The sequence below is a fragment of the Pan troglodytes genome, chromosome 16 (assembly GCF_028858775.2).
Source record: "Pan troglodytes isolate AG18354 chromosome 16, NHGRI_mPanTro3-v2.0_pri, whole genome shotgun sequence".
Lineage (NCBI taxonomy): Eukaryota > Metazoa > Chordata > Mammalia > Primates > Hominidae > Pan > Pan troglodytes.
The window spans coordinates 92,871,942-92,889,528 of record NC_072414.2 but is presented as its reverse complement, the minus strand read 5'-3'; the positions used below and the strand labels follow the sequence as shown (position 1 = coordinate 92,889,528).

Below are 17,587 nucleotides of genomic sequence, written 5' to 3'. Positions count from 1 at the left end.
AAGCTGCAGTGTTTGGTTGGCACTGTGCGTGGGAGCTTTGGGGGAAAATCATGGACCATCTGGATCTCAAGCCTCCTCAGTTTTCCACAGTGAAGCAGCCTCCTTGCCCCTTGGATCCCGAGGAATCACAGGGTGGCAGAAATCCAAATACAGTTGATGAGGATGGCCTTATCTATGTGTGTTCATTCCCCGAGCTCAGAGAAAGGGCTAACTGCCCCTGCTCTATTCCAGGGATGGAGTTCCCACCAACAGTCCATGGCTCTTTTCTCTGTTACATGAACAGGAAAATGTTCATTTCCATTTGCCTGGCACTGAATGGAAAGCAAGATGATTAAGAAGTTTATGGATGGACTCAAAATTTTTTTTTGAATGGAGTCTTGCTCTGTCGCCAGGCTGGAGTGCAGTGGCATGATCTCGGCTCACTGCGACCTCCACCTCCCGGGTTCAAGCAGTGATGGATTCATTTTAAGTAGGGCTTAGAAACAGGACTTTTCAGAACCTGGGGTGAAAGCAGGTGTCAGGGAGGGCAGGGCGTTAAGTCCCAGAGTGCTTTTAGCCTCCTCATCAGGGGGCAGATGCTGGTGTGTTTCACTGCCTGCAACAGTGGTTAGCTCTCAGCCCTGGGGGTGCCTTATCCCAGACCACTTGAACTTGAATCCTTGGGGTCAGAGAGCAGTGAGGTGAGGCCTGGGAATTGCTATCTTTAAAAGCCCCTCAAGGGAATCTAACAGACAGCCGGGGTTAAGAACCACTGTCCCAGAGCCTCAAGTAACTATAACAGAAACATACAGGGCAGGGGGATCATTTAAGCTGGGGAGGTTGAGGATGCATCCAGCCTGAGTGACACAGTGAAACCCTGTCTCAAGAGAAAAAAAAAAAAAGAAAAAGAAAAAATCACAAAGTCATATTAAGAAATGATTCGCTGCTCTTGGCAGAAGCTGGTATGGAACGGTACACAGTGGCTCCTGCAAAGGGCCTGAGCTTTGGACACGAGGCTGAGAAAATCCTGGGCTCTCTGGGGAGAAGGGAGAAGGAGTCCAAGGGATGTCCCTCCCACCCACAGGGACTCTGCACGCTGACCATCCTTGACCTTGGCTCTCGAGCCAGCCGGCCTCTGGAGCTCCCACTTGGTGGTCCTGATGGTGGCCTCTCCGTGCACCACCTGGGGGGCCCTCCCCGTCTGTAAGATCTCCAGGAGGGTGGACTTGCCCTGGCGCGGGGGACCCACGATAATCATCTTCATCAGCTTGCACTTCTCCGCTTTCCGCAGCTGAGCACGCAGGTAAGACAGCATTGCTTTGGGGCCTGTGCGAAATCATTAAGGGGAAGGGGAGCTGCGTGGAAACATGCTCACATCTCTTAGGACACAAAATCCTGTTGTGAAGGAACTCCTTTGTGTTTTAGTGGGGACAGTTAAGGAAGACTACTGGATCAGGGGGAGGGAAGGCATGACACTAACCACCCCAAAAGCGAACTCTAAGAGGCAAGAACCTATGGACAAAATCCTTGCTGCCCAGGAGGTCACAGTTGTATCACCTGGTCCTTCTCAGTATAGTGACCCTCAGTAACGATTGCTAGGGACAATTTTACAGCATCTTGCCAAATCTGGAACCTGGAGCTGGGCTCCATGGGTCACCAACTGTCTCCACCCCCAGAACTTAACAAGTGGACTGGAGTTGTCTTTCCAAGAGGTGATGGCAGGGGACAGGGCTGCGGAAGCCCTACCTTCTTTTCGGATTTCTGCAGGCACATTGCTGATGGTCAGGTCTTCAGTGTCCAGCTGCCAGAGGTTGCCCAGCTGCCCCAGCTCAGGAGGGAGCTCCCGGAGGCCAGGGTTGCTGAAGACAGATGTGTCCACCACGAGAGAATACACACACACACACATGCACACACACACACGTGGCTCCTGTCAGCCTCTGCAGCCTGCACCCCAGACCCCACACTTTGAGCCCTGATTTCAACACTAATTCCAAAGCCTTTCTCCTGGAGGATCAGTGATAGAAACGGCAGCTCTGTCTTCTGCAAATCCCCACGGCTTAGAATTGGGTCCCCTCCCCCAACTTTCCTGTCTCTGCTACTAATTACATCCCCATAAAGATGATCACTACCTCTTCCCGAGAAGGCGATGTCCCTTTAATATTAATATAACATTTTACACTCTCATCAAGCTTTGCACACTGCCTAGAACCCCTGGCAGTAGCTGGCATGCAATGGGAGCTCAGTAATGAAAGGATGAATGATTGACTGGTTCTCCTCATCACAGCCCGAGTGATGTAGCGAAAGTGTGTATCATTGCATCGCTACTCCATCTTCCTTTCTCCCCACCTCCTTGATCAAGCCCTGTTCCGAAAATCCCACTACTGCTTCTTGGAAAGTAGATGGCTTCTTTCTGCCTGGCTTTCTGTGTCCCAGTTGGTTTAGGGATGGGCATTCTGCCTCTCTGGGCCAGCAGAGCCAGCACGGCCCCTCCAGATGTGTACTTACTTTCCCAAGTAGAGCTCTGATAAGCTCTTCAGTAGGCAAACCGAGGGAGGGACTGTGTCGAGGTGGTTGTCGTTCAGGCAAAGGACTTCCAAAGACTCACTTAGGAAGGCCGGAAATTCCAGCACACATGCTGCAAAGACATGGCAAAGCAGACTGCATTTAAAAATAATTCTGGACCGTCACAGCGTGGTGACCAGGTGGGCGTATAAACTGATGCAACCTCCAGAGGGCATTTTGGCAAGCCTATCAGAACAAAATGCTCACCTCTTCGACCTAGCAATTCTCATTCTACAGACAGCCTTGCATGCATGTGTGGCAAAGATGTGAGAATGAGGACACTCAGTGGCAGAGATAGAGGACAATCTACAACAACCTATGTGTCCAGCCACAGGGGGTTGGTTCAATGAGTAATAGAATAATTGCAGCTATTACAAAGTATGGGGCAGGTCTACATATATGGGGGTATGAAGTAATACTCAAGAGCTACCCATCAATTGAAAAGGCAAGGTGCGCCAGGCTGGTGGCTCACGCCTGTAATCCCAGCACTTTGGGAGGCCGAGGCAGGGGGATCACGAGGTCAGGAGTTCAAGACCAGGCTGGCCAAGATGGTAAAACCCTGTCTCTACTAAAGATACAAAAATTAGCCAGGCGTGATGGTGGGCACCTGTAATCCCAGCTACTCGGGGGGCTGAGGCAGGAGAATTACTTGAACCTGGGAGGTGGAGGTTGCAGTGAGTTGAGATTGTGCCACTGCACTCCAGCCTGGGTGACAGAGCAAGACTCCATCTCAAAAAAAAAAAAAAAAAAAAAAAAAAAAAAGTTCAGAACCGGATATCTAGAAGGCCTATTAGTGTAGCAGAAAATGTGTGCACACATGCATGCACACACATGCACACCGTGTATATGTTATATGCACACACACCACACCTGCACATGTGTATGCCCAGAGGTTACAGTTGTTAGACAGGAACACAATGGTTACCAGAGATGCACTGAACTCCATAGTTGTCTCTGGGGAAAGGAATTACTAGAGGACTGAATATTTATCCCATGCCCTTTGCTACTGTTCAAAAACGGTGTTTTAAAATATACATGCACTGCTTTTTCCATGAAAAAAAGCTAGTTAATGAAAATATACCACAGTTGGCTGTTTTTATGCTTCTTACGATGCCATTCTTTGAAAAGCCAGCCAACTGTTTAGTATTTAAGTGACTTTATTAATTAGGCTCACTATGAGATTACCATGAAAATCATGTCAAATTTGCTGCTTCCACGGGCACCAGAGCATTTGAAGTGAGAAAGAGCTTGGAAACGCACACTGATGGGAATCAGAGGTTTGGATTTCAGCAGAATCTCTGAAGTGCTTTTATCCTCCCTACTAAGGCCTGGAGAGGGGGCAGGACAGCATGCCTGGGAGCTCGGAGAATTCAAGATTAAACAACTGCCTCAAAGCCCTCTCATAGGGTTCCCTGCCAGACATGGAAAATAGAGAAGCCGGAGTTCTTTTGTTGGGCTGAAACCAGGCTCGGTTGCCCTTGATCATAGCTACCCCGCCTCGGCTCTGGCTTTCCTCCACACATGTAGCCGCAATAACAATGGTAATGGGTAACCTGGCCTCTGAGAACATTCAGGGAGAGCCGATAATGGAATACCAAAACCAATGCCTGGAAAACCTGCCCAGCCAGCTGCACTGTGAATGGGACTCACTGCAGGGGCTCCTGTGGAAATAAAGGTGCACCGGCCCTCTAAAGATGGCTTTGTATGAGTCCTTGCTAGGTAAGGAAATGTTCAAAAAGCTTCCTTTTTTTTCCTTCAATGAAAAAAGATGATCAATATTAGCCTGCCCTAATTCACGTTTTCATGAAAGAACGTCATAATGAGAAAGGCTTACTTTCTCCCCAGAGAACACATTCTAAACACCTGGCCTCTGTGCTTTCCAAACTTTTAAAGTTTCGCTTCGGTGTTTATGAAGCCTCTTTAAGTAAGAGACGGCTGGAATAATGAGCTATGATTGCAAACAGAGGCAACACCTGTAACAGACCTCCTGGCCCAGTGTTGAAAACGATGGGCACTGAGCTGGGGAGAACACAGTTCAAGGTATTTAAGAACTGTAATTATTTATTCATAAGTTATTTATGACTCTGCTGGTCTGATTTTTACCGTAAAAACGGCCATCCAAATTATTTTTGGATGAGGCCACTGCACAAATATGACTATTTGAATGTACATAAATCTACTTGGAATTTTACTATCCTACTGCAAACAAGCTGTCTTTTGTAGATAATTCCTTACCCAAGGGTCCATGGCCCTGGGAGAATAACCCTACTGAGGAAAAGGGTTTGCAAAGAGCCGCCTTCTTTTCACTCAGGTGTGGGCCTCAACTTTCTAGATGAAGTTTAAAGAATCAAGAGGCCTTTGTCATCCGCCAAGGCCAAGATTCACCTCTGCCAGAGAACCTCCCAGGGGCGCGGCCCCCTCACATGGCTCCCCAGACGTACTTCTGCGGGCTGCCAGCTGTCACTTTCTAGAGCATTGGTACTGCGCGTAGTCCTATGGTGCTTTTCCATGCATGCCTGTGACTTTCCCCACTGGCGTCTCATTGAGTGCTGAGCCCACTTCCTTGCACACTCCTCTGTGGTCCCAGGAAGGATTCGGCATTTCTAAACTGGAGACACGTTTCTAATCCACACAGCAAGTGGCTTGCGTGACCGATGTCTACACTAGCTCCTGTTCTCATACCCATCATCCCGTCTGGCATGAAGGAGAAGATGGTGTTTGTTTCCCCTTTCTTCTAAGTGAAATCCCTATGTCTGGACTCAATTTCTAAAGTCCTAAGGCCCTTCATTTATAAAAGGATCAGTTATGAAATTCATAATTGCATTTCCCTATTCGTGTGGTTAAGGACCTTTTCATTTGTTTCCTGGCCCTCTGGACTTCCTTTTCTGCAAATTGTTTATATCCCTTGCCCATTTTTTTTGCCTATTGTGTTGTCTTTTTTTTTTTTAATCAATTTGTAAGCATTGTTTGTATATCAGGGACTTAAGCCAATTTGTGTTGCAACAATTTGTGTTGCAAATATTTCTTCTTAGTCTGTTTGCATTATGACTTGGTTTATGATGCTTCCCACTGAACACAATTTTTGAATGTTTATGAAGCCAACGATTTCAGTCTTTTTAAAAAATTATTCCTGGATTTTCCAACTAGATTTTAAAGATCTCCCTCATCGCGAAATTATACCTATATTCCTTAAATGTTATTGTTTTCTTTTTTTATACTTAAACCTGATTGTTGTAATCTAGTATCGTGTTTTGTCCCCCTTCCAGGCAGGAATATCAACACCGTTTATTAACGCACGCAAGCATCCTTTTACACTAAGTTGAAATTCTGCCTTTGTCATATATTACATAATAACAGTCCCCAACCTTTTTGGCACCAGGGACCGGTTTTGTGGAAGACAATTTTTCCATGGACTGCAGCATTGGTGAGGGGGACAGTTTAGGGATGAAACTGTTCCACCTCAGATCATCAGGCGTTAGATTCTCACAAGGAGGGCACAACCTAGAGCCCTCACAGACGCGGTTCACAATAGGGTTCGCGCTCCTGTGAGAATCCAGTGCTGCCGCTGATCTGACAGGAGGTGGCACTGATGCTCACTGGCCCACCGCTCACCTCCTGCTGTGTGGCCTGGTTCCTAGCAGGCCAGGGACCAATACCGGTCCGCTTCCTGCGGGGCGCTGGGGACTCCTGATGTATTTCTATGTTTACTGAGGTCTATTTTTGAACTCTTTTATCTGGTCCACTGATATTCCTTTTTCAGTCACATATAAATACACACGCTCTTATGGGACAGATCTCTATGTGTATCATACTCAACACACAGGCACACCAGTTCATCCAAGAGCATAGCAGCGGCAAACTCCCTAGTTCACCTCCTGCAAATGTGTCCTGGCCTCTGTGGCGTCACTCATCCCTACCTCATACTATCCGTACTTGCCAACAACCATCTATCAAACCGAAGAAGAAAGTTGTATTATGTTTAAAACAACTTGGATGTGGGTTCTGGTTTTCTGGGCCAGCATCCTCAGGGATATTTCTGTGAGCAGAGCTGGCTTTGGAAGTCGTAGCTTTGAGGTTAAGAAGCAGAGCTGGTTGTTTAATGAAAGGGACAGCTCCATACCTTCCCCTGTGTCTCACAGAAGATAATGGAACAAAAAGAGCTTGTTTACCTAGACGTACTCTCTGCTGAACTGGCCTTGTTGTGTGACCAGCACAAAAACCAGGAAAGTTCTGTCTCTGTTGAGTTTTGGGGAAGACCACGAGCCCCTGTGCAACCTTGGCCTCACCTCAGCCTGTGGGTCCAAAGGCGGCCATGATCCACGTGGGCTTTGCAAGACGCCATTGTGTGGCAGTAGAGACTTAACAGCACAGAGCTGCTGGTCCAGGGCTGAAGTCCCACAGTCCTGGGATGAAACCTGGCTCTGCTACTGAGAAGCAGCCACACAACCTGGGACAAATCAGTCAGTCCCTAGGCCATGGATTGAACTGTGTCCCCCGCCCCCCACCAAATTCATATGTCGAAGCTCTAATACCCAATGTGACACTATTTGGAGATGGGATATTTGAGCTGTAATTAGGTTTGGATGAGGTCATGAGGGTGGGGCCCTTACGATGAGATTAACATTCTTATAAGAAGAGGGGCCGGGCGTGGTGGCTCACACCTGTAATCCCAGCACTTTGGGAGGCCGAGGCAGGCGGATCACTTGAGGTCAGGAGTTCAAGACCAGCCTGGCCAACATGGTGAAACCCTGGATATCTGAGAGGAGGGTGCCAGCACTGTCAGGGGCTAGCGAGGGCCTTCTTCCTGGCATCCTGTATTGTATTAAAATACAAAATTACTATTTGGAGACGGGATATTTGAGCTGTAATTAGGTTTGGATGAGGTCATGAGGGTGGGGCCCTTATGATGAGATTAACGTTCTTATAGGAAGAGGGGCCGGGCACAGTGGCTCATCTCCAAAAATACCAAAATTAGCCAGGCATGGTGGCACATGCCTGTAATCCCAGCTACTCGGGAGGCTGAAGAAGGAGAATAGCTTGAACCTGGGAGGCGGAGGTTGCAGGGAGCCAAGATCGCGCCACTGCACTCCAGCCTGGGTGACAGAGCGAGACTCAGTCTCAAAGAAAAAAAAAAAAAAAGAAGAGGAAGAAAGACCAGAGTCCTCGCTCTCTTCACTATCTCAGGACATAGAGAGAAGGATGCCAGGAAGAAGGCCCTCGCAAGCCCCTGACAGTGCTGGCACCCTCCTCTCAGATATCCAGCTTCCAGAACTGTGAGAAAATAAGTGTCTGCTGCTGAAGCACTCGGTCGATGGTATTTTGGTGTGGCAGCCAAGCTCAGACACCCTGGGAGCCTCAGTCTCCCCACGTGCAAAATGGGGAAATGTGGCCCATACCTCACGTTGTGAGGATGAGAAACTCTCACATATGTAACCTGCCTAGGGCACTGCCTGGTGTGTAGATCAGCTGCACATGTTAGCTGCTGGCATCACTGGCCTCCACGCAGGAGAGTGGGGCTTGAGGATACCTGCGTGTCACACGTGGGACAGAAAGAATGGGCGCAGCTCATATGCAGGGTTTTCATTTGAACATGGACATCTGTGGCATCGCAACAGGGCATTGAAGGGGAAGGCCCAAGATAAGGGCGATCCCCACTTTGGTGGAGCAGGAACCAGGCTACCCCGGCTGTCTCACCTGGGAACACCGTCTCCCAACCCACACACACCTGCCTCAGTCCCGGAGCGCTGGCGACCTCTGGTGGTGAAAAAGGCAATACGCTTCGTTTTCAGTCCATCTTCATTTCTAGGGGGAGGAAAAAGAGACAAAATTTGAGGCCAGCACGACAAAAACATTACTTTTGGCTGTGATGTTATAATGCCAAGCCACGGAGATAGGGAGCAATTCATGTGCAACTCTTCAGGGCCTGGCAGGGGCGCACGCTGCAGTGGCGGCTGCCTTTTTCACTGCCCCCACCCCTCCCCGCAGGGGCCCTCCTTGGGGTGCAAGTTCCACCGTGATATGCAGAAGTGGCCTTCTGCAAATAACGGGGGCGGCTGGTCTCCAGAGGCTGGCTGGGCTCATCCCGGCTTTCCACCTACTGGAAGGCTTTGGGGCTGGGTGCTTTTATTCAATTCCACGTCCATTTCAGTTAGTGATCAGCAGAGACTTTTGAACAGAATTACAGTTTGGGCTGAAGTGAGAGACAAGATTCTCCAGCAGACTAAAAATTAGAAACGAGAGGACACCATTAGGGGCTGTTTCCCCCCACATTCCTGTGTCGAAGCCCTAACCTCCAATTCCTCAGAATGTGACTGTATTTGGAAACAGGGCTGTTAAGGAGGTAACTAAGTTAAAATGAGGTCATTAGGATGGACTCTAATCCAATCCGACTGGTGTCCTTATAAGAAGAGGAGATTAGGTCACAGACATGAACAGAGGCCTGACCGCACCAGGACACAGGGAGAAGACGGATCCGCAAGCTAAGGAGAGGGGCCTCAGGAGAAACCAACCAGGCCTGCCCACGCCCTCACCTCGGACTTCAGCCCCCAGGGCTGTGAGGCAGTGATTTCTGTTGTTAAGCCCCCAGCTGGCGGCTCAGCAGCCCTCGCAGACTCACATGCCACCATTCAGAGGACCTGCTCGACCGTGGCCCCACACACCCTTTGGAATTGGCCAGGGAGGAGAGGCCCCTGCTTACTTGCCAAGTTGGTTTCTGGAGAGATCCAGGGTTTTGAGCTGCCTGCAGGTCCACTTCTCTTGAGGTGGAAGTGCCGCCAGCTGGTTCCCCTGTAACCTCAAGAACATGAGGGCCTGAGAGAGAGAGGGAGGGAGAGAGAAGCTAAGATAGCATCAGATACAAGAAGGGAGGGGAGACTGAAGAGCCAGTCAGTTCCCAACCACGTGCAGTCAAACGATTCCAACCAATTTTCCTTCACGCAGATCCCAGCTGTGTGGGGCCCAGCAGCCTCTTCGAACTCACGAAATGATACCAAACAGTGCGACGGGGGCTATCTATCTACAGGAGCTCCTCCCTCAAAGGCAGTGAGAGGCAATTATTCTAGAGTGAAAGGAGCCCAAGCAGCTGTCAGCATTAAGGATTCTTAAGAGTACTGATTACCGACCGGTGTGTCTCTCTGGGGAAAGTGCCAGACTCTGATGGTTTGGAGGACAACGGCTCACGGCTGGTGGGGGTGGCATGGGGCATGCAGTACAGTGCTGGTGTCTGCCGCCTCCTGGTGGGTGGCCTCCTGGGCCAGCCCAGGTCTGGGGACGGGGTGGCAGTGCCATCAAGGGTAACTGCCCTAGCCACATGCCCTCTGCTAGCCGACACAGTCCCAAGCTGGGCCCCTCAGGATTATCAGCATGTCTGGGGTGCCCCTCGTGGGTAGCCCTCCCTTAGCCCTACTGCAAACAGACCCTGCAGGGAACCCAGTCACCAAGGGGGATGAGGGGCTACCTTGCACCTGTAACACGTTTTATTCTTTTTTTGTTATTCTTTTTATTATTTACTTTTTTAGAGATAGGGTCTCGCTCTGTTTCTTAGGCTGGAGTGCAGCGGTGTGATCATAGCTTGCTACAGCCTCAAACTCCTGGCCTCAAGCAATCCCCCCATTTTGGCCTTGCAAAGTGCTGGGAGTACCGTTCTGAGTCACCATGCCCAGGTCTGAGCCATCATGCCTGGCCCACGTTTTACTTTGCAGGAGTACCTTAGACATGCTATCTCCCTGCTTGAGGACATCACCACAGCCACCAACTATCCCGCCCACAACCAGGGTGGCCTCAGGAGGGCCACAGGCTGTTTGCTGCCCCACATTAAATTCTCTCCTCCTGGTGCTTCCGTCTCCTTCCTTGTTGAAGGGGCTTACGCCACCGCCCACCATCAGAACCGCTGCAGCCAGCCCCCACCTGCTGAAATTCTATGGAGACCCTGCCTCAGGGCCCCCCAAGCCCCCACATGCCCACCCACCCCTTCCCAGTGTGGAGAAGGAGACCTCGAGCAGACACATTCCCTGCAGGCCCACAGTGAAGCTCTGGACAAGGCTCTGCCTCTCCTGATTTGCTGATTCTGGGCTTTGGGGGAAGCCAAAAATCCAAGCCTGCTAGTTGTTGGTGTGAAATACGAGAAGACAGACTCAGAACAGGGGCCCAGGGGCTGTGGACAAGGCCTGAAGGCCAGGAGTACCCTGCGAGGAGTATGATGTGGGACCCCCCCGGGGCACCTCCGCGTGGCTCCTTTCTTCTGAGAAGCGTGAGTCCTGTCCCTGGTTCCCTGGCTTTGCCCTGTGCTTGTCAGGAGCCTAGGACATGACAGCCCGTCCTCTCTGAGGATACACATGCTGAAGGGGCCTTCGCTGCCTTGTGGGGGTCGCCGCACACAAGAGGCTGCACCGGGCCTTGGAGGAGTGCCTGTGGGGGTCCTGGCAGTGGCCTGGCAGGACCGGGGGCTGAAGCCTGTGCAGGGTGGCCTGGGCACTCTGCCTGGGGATCCACCACAGGGCCCCTGGTGAGGCTGCCCTGATGCCTTTAGCAGGCACTGATGGGGCCCCTTCTGGGGTTGGCCCTGAGCTCCAAGCAATGGGTGTGATCCACGGCCTGTCTGCCTAAGGACCTGCCAACCACCTAAAACAACCTAAAGTGAGAAGGTACCCGTATTCTGGGGTAGGCACACAGGGCTCCGTGGAAAGGCCCTTCCTGGAGCTCTCAGTGTCCACTCAGCCTCATATATGGGCAGACCGTGGACTTAAAGAAAGCCCTGAGGGATACGAACCATAACCCCACCACCACCTGACACAGCTGCTTCTGCTGTCCACATTCCACCCTCATCGCTGTTCGTGGCCATGCATATTTTTGATAGCTGAACTTTTTCTTCACCTTTTCCCCTTATATTTATCTCAGAAGCTCAGGAAAAGCACATACATTTCACTGCAACACGGAGCAATTTTCTCTCAAAAGCCGAAAATGAGAAAGAAAGGGCTATTAGCCTTACATCAAGCTGGAAAAGTCCCAGGGGAACTTCTTTGAGTGCGTTTTCTGAGAAATCCACATCCTTCAGGTGATTTTTCCAAAAGACAGCCATTTTGTCTGGCAGACATTCCAGGGCATTTCTGGAAGCTTTACAACATTTCTAAGAGATTGACGAGAAAAAAAATGTATATTAGTTAGCCCTTTAAATGCAGTGGTGCCTGTGAGACTGTTTCCAAATTTGATGTTAAAAATGGACCATTACAATAATGTCCTCTAATGAAGATGACTGAGTGTTGCTGGAAGGCTGCACACCCTCACTGTCCTTGTCCTCCCGCCCCTACTCCAAGGAAGGGACAGGAATGGGGTTTCCTGGGGGAGCTCATGGTCTTTTTCCTTCATTCCAGAACATCCGGCCCATTGTCCTGGGAAATAATGGAACAATTCAGGACCACACTGGAGAGAGAAGCTGGTTTCCCCTACACGAATGGCCAGACTAGGAATGTTAATGCCAGTGATGAAGAGTTTCCTGGTTTAAAACCAACAGCCATAACACACACACACACGCACGCACACACACACATTCTTCATGCTATTCCATCTGTTTTAACAAGCAAAATTTCCCAGATGCAAAAACAGCATTTAATCAGCAGTGCTACGAGTGCAGATTGATGCTTTTTTTTTTTTTTTTTTGAGACAGAGTCTTGCTCTGTCACCAGACTGGAGTGCAATGGTGCAATCTCGGCTCACTGCAACCTCTGCCTCCCCGGTAAAAGCAATTCCCTGGCCTCAGCCTCCTGCGTAGCTGGGACTACAGCCACGTGCCACCACGCCCAGCTAATTTTTTTTTTTTTTTTTTTAATTTTAGTAGAGACAGGGTTTCACCATGTTGGCCAGGATGGTCTCAATCTCCTGACCTTGTGATCCACCCACCTTGGCCTCCCAAAGTGCTGGGATTACAGGCGTGAGCCATAGCGCCCGGCCTGATTTCTTACTCTTATGTGATAGTTGTCCTAAAAGAACTGAACCCTCCTTTTTTCAGGCATGAGTCGTCCTGTGCCAGGGTGAAAGCTGTCCCTGGGTAAAGTTCTGTGGGTGTTGTTGGGTGGCTCTTGAACCCAGAGCCAGGCAGGCTGGCTTTCAGGTGAGTCATCTGCCTGGGACACTTAGCCTCGCTGTATGCTGAGCGACGATGCTTACAATGTGGGAACCGGGTCCTTCTACCCGGCTTGGCTGCCGAGGGGATGAACTGACATAATGCACCTGAGGGCTCTCTGAGGCCAGCTGAGAGGCAGAGTTGACTGTGGCTTTCATGACTTTTGGTGTGATACTCACCAAAGGGCAGGCCCAGGGATCTGGAAACACCTTCAGATTGTTTCTGGAGACATTCAGAGAATTGAGGGACTTGAAAGAGTGAAGGAACAGGGCAGGGAGTTCTGTCAATTTATTGTCAGATATATCAAGTTCCTGTAGCTTCCGTAAACCTATCCAGTTAGTGGCTAAAAAAAAAAAAAAAAAAAAAAAGACACAAAGTATGAATTGGTCAAAATATCCCTACCAAGAAGAAAATGACTACTTCACTCAGGTTGATGAGAAAACATACCATTTTCTTCTTCGAACAATTTTTCTAAACAATTTTTTGAAGCTGTCAGTTTTTGAAGTTTTGAGAGGTGCAAGAATCCAGGAGGGAGGTGGGACAACTTGTTGCTGGAAATGTCAATTTCAAGTAGCCTGCGATGGAGAAGAAGGAAGGCAGGCATCAGAATAAAGAGGGAAAACACCAAATTTACATATTTTTCTATAAACCAAGAGGTGTATTTTTTTTTCTTTTTCTCCCCGTGCAAGGTTAAAGAGTGTGCATTGAAAATGTAGTGCATATGATTTTTAATTCTTTTGAAGAACTCTTACTGTGTCCTGTGTAGATAAAGACAAATCTCTCATCGGTGGGCCCTGGCCCCACTGACCAACAGGGATTCGAATCCTTCGCAGGCATGTAATAGCAAAATGAGTAGGTTCCCTGAAAGCTGCTGAGACCACAGAGCAGGGCTTTAAACCTTCTGGACCTGTCCATCTGGCCCACGTGAAGGGCCTCACTTGGACGGCACTTGCTCTTTAAGTTCTGGTGTGCAGGCTTCTTTCCCGTTCTCACTTGGGAGTCCCATGGGTTAATGCCTACCCCAAGCTCTTTCCAACATTCTTGACTCTTGCTTCACTTAGAGCCTTCGTTTTTCATTTTAAAAATCGATTCAACCCTTTATGGAATGAGGACTTGCAGTTATGTGTCCAAAAGAAATCAGGCCAGGTGCGGTGGCTCATGCCTGTAATCTCAGCACTTTGGGAGGCCGAGGCAGGCGGATCATGAGGTCAGGAGGTCAAGACCATCCTGGCCAACACGGTGAAACCCCGTCTCTACTAAAAATAAAAAAATTAGCTGGGTGTGGTGGCATGTGCCTGTAATCCCAGTTACTCGGGAGGCTGAGACAGGAGAATTGCTTGAACCAGGGAGTTGCAGGTTGCCACGAGCCGAGATTATGCCACTGCACTCCAGCTGGGCAGCAGAGTGAGACTCCGTCTCAAAAAAAAATAAAAATAAAAATAAAAAATAAAGAAATCAACTAAGGTCATTCCTCCTTCCATGCAAGCTCAGGGGTAAGGCTCAGGTCTCCCTCCAAGGCCTCCAGAAGAAGCAAGCCTGGACTGCCCACACTGTCCACCTGCTGCCAGAGTCCTGCAGAGTTAACCCTTTCTCTGAGGCCCTTCCCACTTTCCCTGGAAGGCAGAGTAAAAGCTGGTGCCTCAGAGCCCCATTGCATCCACCAGTGTGGGAAGGTTTGGCTGCCCTCATCTGATTCCTGGGCAGGACCAAGACAAGCATCTCAGGCAAGCATTCGCATGTCCCCGGGTGAGCTGTGTAAACTTGGGCCAGACAAATGATCTCTCTAAACCTCTCTATTTTAACCTGAAAGGGAGGCTTGCCTAAGGGTAGGCAAAACTCCTTCTCCTATTTTAGCCAGAACATTTTTCCCCCAAAACCACAAAATACAACCCGGGAGCATGTGCAGGAGCACCACGGTGACAGCGGGGTCACACACGGCTCCGGTCACACGCCGGGGAGCCACCTGGAACAGATGATTTCGTCCGATGACTGCACGCCAGGCAGCTCCCCCAGGTGGTTGTCGGAGAGGTTCAGCTTCCGGAGATTGATGAGGCCCCAGGGGATAACCGAGGGGAGGGTCGCCAGGCAGTTGGCAGAAAGGTCGAGCTCCGTGATCTGGCAGGAGATGTCTATGAGCCAGTCTAGGTCTACCCAGGGCAGTCTGAGATGGGACCATTTCACACGGAGAGCCTGGTGGTGGAGAGAAGGGAAAAGCACATGTGGAGGGTGAGTTCAGGACCCACATGGGCTTGGAATAAAGCAAGGGTTAATGCAAATGCGCGTCTGTGTGCCTGCTCCAGCCGGGGTCCCAAGAGGCCTGCACATGTCCTTCTCGGCCCCCAGCACCTGCCACGGTGGTGGGTGCAGAAGAGCTACCTGTTCCCATCCGCACCTGCATCTCACAGGCAATCTGTGCACAGCGCCTGCAAGTCACCCTCCAACCTCCAGAGGGCGCTGGTGGGCGTGGGCTCAGTGCCGCCCCTTAAGAGGCGGCTCACAGGGAAGCAGCGCGGCGGAATCGTCCACGTGCAGAGGCGACCGCTGAACCCCCTGAAGCGTCCAGGCGCCTCCCCCAGACTGGAGAAGAAAGCCGACTCCCAAACCCAAGTCTCTGACCTCCCTTCAAGGCGGCCTTTCCTGTGATTAGAGGAGCTGCCGCCTGCAGCTGCCCGCACCGCGCCAGGGTGCTTGGTGGACAGGCTGCTTTCAGAGTGAGCCTGAGATACAAACAGGCGATGGCCACACAATATATAAAAATAGAACTCAGACCCACGACCCACAGGGACCTGCCTAGGAAACCAACCTCTTTATCTATAGCAAATAGCCCGGGAAGCCAGTCTCTTGCAGGAGGCCAGCCTCTTTTTTTTTTTTTTTTTGAGATGGGGTCTTGTCTGTTGCTCAGGCTGCAGTGCAGTGGTGCGATCTCGGCTCACTGCAACCTCCGCTTCCCGGGTTCAAGCGATTCTCCTGCCTCAGCCTCCTCAGTAGCTGCACCACCACTCACGGCTAATTTTTGTGTTTTTATTAGAGACGGTGTTTCACCATGTTCGTCAAGCTCAGGCTGGTCTCAAACTCCTGACCTCAGGCAATCCACCCACCTTGGCCTCCCAAAGTGCTGCAATTACAGGCATGAGCCACTTCTTATCTCTAGTAACAACCCAGGAAGCTAAGCCATCATTTCCGTAAAAGTCAGTGTAAAATGGCCAGGACTTGGTTAATAACTGACCGATTCTCTAATTTTTGTCCTCACTTTCCATTTAGGACCAACCCGAGAGAGCCAACTTTGCACCCCTACCAATCCCATAGGATGCCCAGCCTGCAGCGAGGCCCCCCAGCTTCCCCACGACAACGGCCTCCAGGCAGGAGACCCCGGAGGCCTTCCCTTTGCCCCACTAGAAAGCTCCCACTCCTCTGCCAGCCTGTGGGTCTCTGCCACACGCAAGTCCTGGTGGCTGACGCTCTTGCCGTTGAAGTCCTGCTAAACAAAATGTCTTTGCTCCTCTCACTTCTCATTGGTCTTCCTTTATTTCCGCAAGAGGGAGTCAGAAGGGCCAGCGGTTTTCCGGCATGGGGTGGTCAAAGGGACCTGGCGAAATATATCGGAGCGGGACTTTGCTCTTTCTTCTTGATTACCGAAGAATATTGGGCTCAATCAGGTTTCTAGGGAGAAGAAATCTGCTTTTGGGTCTGTTTCTTCGAAGCAACTGGAAATCCGTATTGGAAAATTAGAGGAGCAGAAATATAAACAAAAATTAGTGCTTCGCAAATGGGAAAATGTAACAAGCAGAGGCTACGAGAAAGGTCCCAATAACGTGGGATAAATTGCTCAAAAATTGGCGGCAGGTGACAGGCATCCTTATTTGGCCACCAGATGGCGATGAGCGCCTGTCTTTAGCTCCTCCTCCGCCCACTCCAGGAGTTTGGAAAGACGGGGCCTACGCCCCCTCAACGCTCCGGCCTTTGAACCAGAGGAATGAGGGACTCTGTCGCTCTGTCTGTCTCTCTGTTCACATGGATGAAAAGGGAAGGGCGGCACTGGATCTTAGGCCAGGAAGGTAGATTCTGAGCTGATTTTTAAAGACAAGTCACTCAATTGCCCTGGGCCTGTTTGATTGTTACTATTTTACTCCCCACATTTTAATTTTGAAAAATTTTTTAAATTTCAGAAAAGTTGCACTAGGACACAGTGAATACCTGTGCACTCTCCACCTCGACTCACTGATTGTTAAAACGCTGTCACATAGGCTTTTGCCCCTCTTTCTCCACACAAATACACACGCTTTTTATGTTTTGATTAATCATTTGCCAGTAAATTATACATCGTGATGCTTCACCCGTAAATACTTCAGCATGTATCCCTGAAGAACAATAATATTTTTCTACACGACAGCCGTATAATTATCATTTTCAATAAGTGTAACATCAATACGATATTATTAAGTTCACAGCCCATGTTAGAATATTCTCAATTATCCCAGAAATGTGGTTTATAACTATTTTGTGTCCTGATCTGGGATCCCATGACAATTGCATGACATTGCAATCCCACGCTGCATTACACTGTATGTTTCTTTACTTTTCTTTCATCTGGAAGAGTCTTCACACCTTTTAATGCCTTTTTTTTTTTTTTTTTCCACATTGTCGTTGCATTAAGTCCTGCAACTTTTAGCCTCTTCATTGGGGGCAGATGCTGGTGTGTTTCACTGCTTGTCTTATAGAATATCCCATAATCTGAATTTACTCAAGTTTTTCCTAAAGTTTAGATTAAAGTTAGCTATTTTGGGCAACAACCTTAGAGTCTAGTTGAGTGGTTCCCACTAAATCCCACCCAGGGCACCTGATATCAGGTGTTCCTGCTACAGGTGGTGCCCTGTTTGGTCTCATGGTTAAAGTGGTGTCTATCAGTCCCTCCTTTGTAAAGGTTAACAT

At 49.7% G+C, this 17,587-nt stretch overlaps 1 protein-coding gene across 3 annotated transcripts in view; it reads right to left on the bottom strand.

Moving 5' to 3' along the window:
• LRRK1 (leucine rich repeat kinase 1) overlaps positions 1 to 17,587 on the bottom strand; it is a 150,607-nt gene that overhangs the window by 46,489 nt on the left and 86,531 nt on the right. For all 3 annotated transcript variants that reach the window (XM_016927549.4, XM_063795446.1, XM_063795445.1), the window contains 9 exons: positions 14,622 to 14,848; positions 13,106 to 13,233; positions 12,838 to 13,001; positions 11,528 to 11,665; positions 9,239 to 9,351; positions 8,267 to 8,343; positions 2,485 to 2,614; positions 1,726 to 1,838; positions 1,091 to 1,305 (listed from right to left, as the gene is read on the bottom strand). In XM_016927549.4, the coding sequence (XP_016783038.1) occupies positions 1,091 to 1,305; positions 1,726 to 1,838; positions 2,485 to 2,614; positions 8,267 to 8,343; positions 9,239 to 9,351; positions 11,528 to 11,665; positions 12,838 to 13,001; positions 13,106 to 13,233; positions 14,622 to 14,848 (1,305 nt within the window). The remainder of the gene's footprint in view (positions 1 to 1,090; positions 1,306 to 1,725; positions 1,839 to 2,484; positions 2,615 to 8,266; positions 8,344 to 9,238; positions 9,352 to 11,527; positions 11,666 to 12,837; positions 13,002 to 13,105; positions 13,234 to 14,621; positions 14,849 to 17,587) is intronic.